At 35.5% G+C, this 7,509-nt stretch overlaps 1 protein-coding gene across 1 annotated transcript; it reads left to right on the top strand.

The window, feature by feature from the left end:
• The first annotated feature begins 798 nt into the window (after window positions 1–798).
• On the top strand, window positions 799–5,612 carry Pfdn2 (prefoldin 2). Its single transcript, XM_067129345.1, has 3 exons — window positions 799–981; window positions 1,964–2,087; window positions 3,169–5,612. Exons 1-3 carry the CDS (start codon window positions 830–832, stop codon window positions 3,346–3,348), a joined length of 456 nt encoding a protein of 151 aa, XP_066985446.1. The 5' UTR covers window positions 799–829; the 3' UTR covers window positions 3,349–5,612.
• The last annotated feature ends 1,897 nt before the right edge of the window (window positions 5,613–7,509 follow it).

Genomic DNA, 7,509 nt, shown 5'->3' with positions numbered 1-7,509 from the left:
GTGAAAAGAATATGACTACAATTAAATCTAAGCTTTTTTTAAAAGGTTTTCCAATTTATTAAAAGTAAATGTTCCAAATTTTCAATTATTCAAAATAGTATTCGCGGTTTAATGAGTTTATCTCAACCAGGTTGATAAAAATGATAGCGCATGTGTTAGATTGAGCCGTTATTTGTGTTAATTAGCCCTTCTTTGATAAATTTCTTTATACGTATTATGCGTACCAGTCTGGAAATAACCTAAAGACTCCGGATGTATTGTAATAGGTCTTATGGTTTAATAAGGAAATGATTTTAAATTCTTTCATGAGGAGCAGTTACAGAGTTTGCGAATCGGTACATTTGAGGGGGTCACTCATCTACTACTACTAGCATTTCTATCTGATACCTAAAATGGTCAAACGGAATGTCGTTCTATTCTACTGCTCTAAAATGTTTAGATTTTCACTTCATTCATTAAATTTAGTGAATATCTGTGTTTTTATGAGAAATTTCCGTATTTTCCTAAAGGTTTGCGTATACAGTAATGAGAAGGAACCAACGTTATATTTAGGAACCATGCTAAATTTAGGATGGCTATATGACGGAAAATAGTATTATCTCTCGTAAATATTTCATGAATTTTTCTTATTGATGTTTATAAATCAGAATTTTAATTGAATATGTAGTATTAGTAAGATTTAAAAGATGGTGTATTTTTAATTTTTCTTTTAATTTTAATTCTGTAATGTTAATATCGTTCAATATGTGAGAGCTACAACGAAAACATTGCCAGCCCTAATCCAGCGGCGTAGAACCTTCCCGTAACGTCCAAGACCAAAACAATCATCATGGCAGGCAAACAGCAGCAGCAAAGCGCCGCGAAAACTCTCACGAAAAGCGAGGGAGAAGAGATTGTTCAGAAGTTCCAAACGTTGAGAAATGAACAGAGGTCCCTCATGGCCAAAATTAGCGAGCTGGAACAAGATTTGAACGAACACAAGTAAGTTGTTCGGGTGAGATAGAGGCGAGGCTTGCTGGTGGGTGGCTGCTCCATGTCGCATGACTCATGCCGCTTTATGTCAAAGTTTCCAGATTAGGGAAAACGATTGCAAGTATCTGTTACTATATAAAATATGTTACTGGCAAGTTATATTATAGCATGTATAGTGTGCAAAAGGATATTTAGCTGTAAGTTCCTTAATCATCTTTAAACGTGCCATTGTTTGTCATACGGTGATTATTGGCAATGTAATTATTTTCATGGGGCGTTGTTTTTAATTAGTTTAGCATGCTAGTTTCGCAATTTGGAAGGTTTTTATAGTTTAGCGTACTAGAATTTCAATTTGGAAGGTCCTATGTGCAGTTTTGACAACTAAATTAAGATATGATGTCTCAAGGACTGCAGACACTGCTAGGCTAATTTTCAGAGGACTAAACTACTATTCTAGGCTAGAGGCACCCAACAACCTAAATTCCTTATGGGGTCCTTCCTCAGCTTATAAATAAAGGGGTAAAACTTACTTTAGTTGCATAGCCTGATTCCTGCCAGTGGTTAGACTTTAGTTGCATAGCCTGATTCCTGCCAGTCGCTAACCAGGGCAGGTTACTGCCTTCTTTGCCCCCTCTGGCCAGATCAGGGCACGTCACCCTAAGTTAGGTTAGGTAGGTAAGATCTGGTTGGAGCAGGACATGGCATTAAAGGAAAGGCTATGTCTGTTTATTTGTGAGGAACCTGTCCCTGTCGATGACTGGCTGGAATCAGGCAGTGCAACTAAAGTTTTACCCATAAAGGTTTAGGGGAAATGCAAAAACAATTGGTTTGCAAAAACTGAATAGTTTGCGGGATGATGGGAGCAGGCTTAACGCTAGCTCTATTAGGAAAAATGCAGAATATCCTGAATTTGTAATTGTCATTTATGCTGCAAATTTTTTTATATGTTCATTGATATGTAGTTTAATTGATAAATTTCTTTTCTTTTTAGGATAGTAATTGAAACCCTACAAGACGTTTCTCCAGATAGGAAGTGCTTCCGAATGGTAGGTGGAGTACTTGTGGAGAGAACAGTCAATGAAGTTTTACCAGCACTCACAAACAATAGGGACCAGGTACGTAAAGCATGTGCCATATTGTACTGCATTTTGTGTTGAGCAGAGCTGTTTGAATTGGGAATGAAAGGTGAAAACCCATCTTGAAAATGCAGTAATAATATAAGTATGTTTTATATCTTTATGACCTTGGTGTTAATGTTACCAGTTTTGTTGTAATGCATAGGTGTTGGGGATGTGCTGGCTGGTTGCTTTGCAGTGGAGAGGTTCTTTATACATGGGAAGGCCAAAAGAAGTTTGTCAGTTTCTTTGAAAGAGATTACTCCACCTTTTATAGGTCCTTTCTCTCACACTGCCCAGTCTCTCTCCCTACTTTCTGCTTGTCGTCCTCACATAACTATCTTAACATTTAGGAGCCAGTCTGTGTGCAGTGCTCACTTTAAGCCAGTTAGAATTCATACTGTACTAAGTGACCTTACCTGGCAGAGCAGGTGTTATTAGAACAGGTAGTGATATTGTCAAAAGCTATTCCTATATCTTCAAGTTTGCAGTGGTAATTTTCTTTTTCCAACAGTGTAATTATGAGCTACATTAAACTGGTGAAAATTGAAACTCAGGATGGGGTATTTTATATTTATTACTTTGTGAATACTCAGATGGGCTAAGAATACAAACTTTGTGTGTCTTTGTAAAAGAACCATGTTCATATATTTGAAAAATTGGAAATATAGCATTCATAATTCTAAAGTTCATTTACATTTACATGTAGTCTTAGTCTGATTTTCTTCTTGGTATGCATATCAATTTTTTCTTGTAAAGTAGTTTAACAAGACCACCGAGTTGCATTTTAAGACCTTGCAGGATTTTCCCAAAGCACTTGTTCTTGAATGAGAAGTAAAAATTGGAGCAGAGTAAGAATTGTAGAGATTCACCAGCTAGGTATCAAGAGACCAAAGGGAGCATAAAAAGTATTAGGCGTAAAACATTGTAACTAAGGGTTGAAGGGGTGTTGCAAAGAATTAATCATATCTTAGACTGTAAGCCATGCAAGGCTTTTAGGTTCAAGTACTTTAAAATTATAATAGCTATTAAATGTGATTACTTTTGAATGTATAATTGTATTACATTTAATCTCCCACAGTTAACCAAGGTGATTGACAGCCTGAATGAGAAACTGGTAAGCAAGGGCAAGGAAGTGAACGAATACAAAGAAAAGCACGGAATTCGAATTAGGGGTCAAGATGATCTGAAAGAAGTGCAGCCACAGCAAAGTAATTCAGCGCCGAACATGCAGGGGGTTCTTGTTTCTAACAAGTCATAGTCAAACTCCGCAAGCATGTTTTGCTAGACTTCAAGACTGCATTAAATAATGAAAATATGCAGACGTAAATTTCACAGTGAACAGCCTTTGCATCCGGGTTGGTTTCGTTGATCTTCTACCCTTCAACTTCAGTTACTGATTGGAGTGACATATAGCTGTATGAATCCCAACTGAATATTTTGCCCTTTTCCACTTCGGCTCTTCATTGAATTCGTGGAAGGCTTTTTTCCAACCAAGAGGTAGTATTTTACCGTTGAACTTCTGATACCTTGTTTGCACTTTCAGTGGAATTTGATGGTCTGATGAGTAAAAGTATTTGCTTCCTAATTGGAAAGCTTATCATTGCTTCCTAATTGGAAAGCTTATTGTGTGATCTACTTACATATGTTAGAAAGTGGAAGATTGGGTTTTATAGGACACAGTTTGAAGTTCAGTATAGGCAAACCCACCATCACTGCCATTTGAAAATGTTTTTCTATGAAAGCCTCTGCAAAATGTGACTTTTACTTTATATTACATGTGATACTTTGTTTTGCAGTTGTCTGCTTACAGCAAAAAGAGCATAATAATGCTCTTTAACATTGCCTTGAAAGGAAAATGTTATCCTCAAGTATTTAAAAAATAATCAGTTAGTGGTAATGCATGAGATAAGATGAGCAATATTTTTACCCATTCTGGTTGTCTTCAGTATATGTAACTTTGCCTTTTCCTCACAGTTATAAATTATTTAAGCATTTGGCTGGGGTTATTGGTAAAAGTGTTGGCAAAAACAAGTAGTTATTTTTTTTATTAGATAAATTCTGTATTGAGAAATTTCATGGTAGCAAGGCCGTTGATTCATAAGTACTTATTGGTTAATAATATTCCGTTGTATATTTCATTTGAGTATTACCAGTAAACAAAGTGGATAATTATCAACAGGCCTCTTTTTTTTTTTTTATGAATTGTTAAAGTTGGTTTTCTTTTCATTTTCAATTATTGTGTTAAACATGAATTGTATGCATGACTGGAAAACTGCTTTGTAGAACATTATTTCATATCAGTCAACTTTAGGTCAGAGAAGTAGGGTATATACATGTTTATTCATTGTGCTGTTATAATAATGTACACTTATAATATACAGGAGACTAGAAATTATATTGGAAAATATCAGATTTTACTCCCATCCTGTTTTTGTAAAGCAGTATTTTTTTTTTTTTTTCTGTCTCAAAGGACACTCACCGGAGAGTTCCTAGGGTATTTGTTGTGTGCTGTGAAATATGTTAATTCTTATGTTGAAAAATACAGGGATTTTGTTATTGTACCTCTTGTTACCATTGTGAATTTCAAGAATTGATATAACTACTGTATGACTTGAATTTCACTGATGAGTTGGTCGCTGCAAATCCCCCTTTATGTATGGCTGAAAATGTGTATACAAGTATTTCATTTGACTTGTGTCTTGCCGGAACCTGAATGGTTATTAGATCCTCTTGTAGTCTGTCCTAAGGGGCCCTGGTAAGAAATTGTCATTTTTATCGCATTAGCATTATTCACCCTCGTAATTAATTATAACAGCTTCCTGATTACTAATTGTAAGAGTAAGGCGTATGCTGCACTAAGATTCCCATTTACCCCTTATATAAACATCCCTTTTTCTCTGGTATCTATAGACCCAAGCACATGACTTGTCTCTTCTAGGAAAGTTAATATCTAGCAGCAGAATTTTTTGAGAGATTTTGTCTTTAAAACCTTGCACCATACTTTGGATGCACATTTGCCAAAGCATACAGCACTACCAAACTTTCAGATTAATTTTCTTACAAGAGCAAAATAAATTAGATGCAAAACATGCAGGCTTCTGTGTCATACTCAGTGCTCCATTCAAGTGGTTAGTGTAGATGAAGGCGTTCTTTGGCATCAAGTCTTATGAGTGACCTATGTAGTCTATATAGTAAGTGTATCTTTAGGTGCATACGATAATGGAATAAACCCAAATGTGATATATTTTTCATAAGTTTGCCTGTTTTTATCTTTTCTAGCATTGTAGATATTGCTTCATAGCTCTACCTATGTGAAGAAGGTATGCTTTCAAGTACTGTGTTCTTTGTAGCGTCTCGTGTCATTGTATGATACGAAAAAGATTATACTTCAAAATAAAGAACTTTCGTGTTTGGGAAATGCTGGACTCCTGTGTTGTGTACCATATATGAATTGCTATACAGTAGTTGCTGTTTCAGAACGTGGGCTTTAAGTCTGGTTACTAAGTACTGGAGATATTAAGATTCTGGATATGCAATTTTGTACCATCAGTGGCTATTCTCATTTCAGAGGGTCTATAATACTCACAGGAAAGGGATGGTGATTTTTGCATAATGGCACAAAATTGGAACTGCAGACATTTTTTTTTTTTTGAGTGCAATGTACAGGCAGTCCCCGGTTTACGACGGGGTTCCGTTTTTTGAGGGTCCTAAAATCGTCGTGAAGCCGGAACATCGTCGAAAATCGTCAAAATCATAAGAAAACCTTACTTTTAATGCTCCATTGAAAACGATGTAAACTGCATTATTATTGAGTCTTACATCAAAAAAACCTTCAAATTATGATTATTCTGCCATTTTGGGGCCATATTTCTTTCGGATCACTGGCCAGTAACCCGGAACATGCGTCGTAAGCCAGGAAATAATTTCTGATGAATATATTTGAAAAGCGTCAGTAACCTCGAACCCGTGGCGGAATAAACCGGGGACTGCCTGTACCTTTCTTTTTGAGGGTCCTTTTGTAACAAAATCTGATTTTTTTCCATACTGTAAGTTTTATTATGATAAAGTAAAATGCCTATGCCACTTATCATGGTTTTTCTTATCCTTTGCCATGTCCCTGTACAACATTCAAAGGGTTCTAATATTACAAGGTCAAACATGTATTCTTTTTGTCATTAGCAAGTACTGTACTTGTGTGTGTGTGTGTGTGTGCGTGTGAAGCTTTGTTAAATATATTTAATTAGTGGTGTATACATGTGTCCTTTAGAGATGACCCTGTAGGAAGGGTAGTGCCATCAGTGCACCTCGTGTGGTGTACCGTAGGCTTTACCAAAGGTTCTTTGCAGCATCCCTTTGGTCCCTAGCTGCAACCCCTTTCATTCCTTTCACTGTACCTCCATTCATATTGTCTTTCTTCCATCTTGCTTTCCACCCTCCCCTAACAATCATTTCATAGTGCAATTGCGAGGTGTTCCTTCTGTTATGCTTTTAAAATCAGCTTCACCCAGTTTCCCTTTAAGCTCTGAATGACCTCGTGGGTCCCAGCTCTTGGCCTTTGGTCTAAATTTTATATTTCATTTTAAAGATGAGTTATATATGCAAGTAAAATGCAAAGTAAATGACTTATGGTAAAGGAAATCAAGGCATATCTTTAAGGTTAGGAGAAAGACCAATACAACAGTGTAAGTTATTTAGGTTGTGAACAGTAAGTTATATCATGGCTTATGTGGACAAGAAATGTAGTTTCATTTAGGCTGTGAGCAGTCAGTTATATCATGGCTTACGCGGACAAGAAATGAAGTTGAATAAAATGCAAAGATTTTATGAGGTCTAGCCTTAGGACGCACTTAGGACAAGGTAGTGGCTTAATGCCATCACTGAGTTCACTTCCATTACTAACATCGTCACAAATGTTGTTGATGCAGAAGGGGTTTTTGGAGGGTAAGTTAGAGAAGTTCTAACGCACTGAAAGACGAAAACCGGCATAAGCAGTATTTAGAATTTCCAGCTCATATTTAGATAAGTAGTCCCGATTTCTTTAATGAATATTTCACAATTAATGCTTATTCTACATTTAGTTATGATTTAATAAGGATTATTGTGATGGAACTATTTGGAATGAGCTTTATATATATTATATATATATATATATATATATATATATATATATATATATATATATATATATATATATATATATATATATATATATATATATGTGTGTGTGTGTGTGTGTGTGTGTGTTACTCATTTAGGTAACCAAATCTCCGTTATCTCGGATGTATGTTAATTAATACTGAATGAGAATTTTGCTTCACTTCAGTATATATATATATATATATATATATATATATATATATATATATATATATATATAATAATAATAATAGACATACAGTAACAATAATACCCAACGGAC

Source organism: Macrobrachium rosenbergii, chromosome 27 (genome assembly GCF_040412425.1).
Source record: "Macrobrachium rosenbergii isolate ZJJX-2024 chromosome 27, ASM4041242v1, whole genome shotgun sequence".
Taxonomy (NCBI): domain Eukaryota; kingdom Metazoa; phylum Arthropoda; class Malacostraca; order Decapoda; family Palaemonidae; genus Macrobrachium; species Macrobrachium rosenbergii.
The sequence above is the reverse complement of the archived record's forward strand: the minus strand, read 5'-3'. Positions and strand labels throughout refer to the sequence as shown.

Coding starts and splice junctions, on each gene's coding strand:
- Pfdn2 (XM_067129345.1), top strand. CDS start 830: ATGGCAGGCAAACAGCAGCAGCAAAGCGCCGCGAAAACTCTCACGAAA. Junction 982..1,963: donor CAAGATTTGAACGAACACAA/GTAAGTTGTTCG, acceptor TTTTCTTTTTAG/GATAGTAATTGAAACCCTAC. Junction 2,088..3,168: donor TCACAAACAATAGGGACCAG/GTACGTAAAGCA, acceptor AATCTCCCACAG/TTAACCAAGGTGATTGACAG.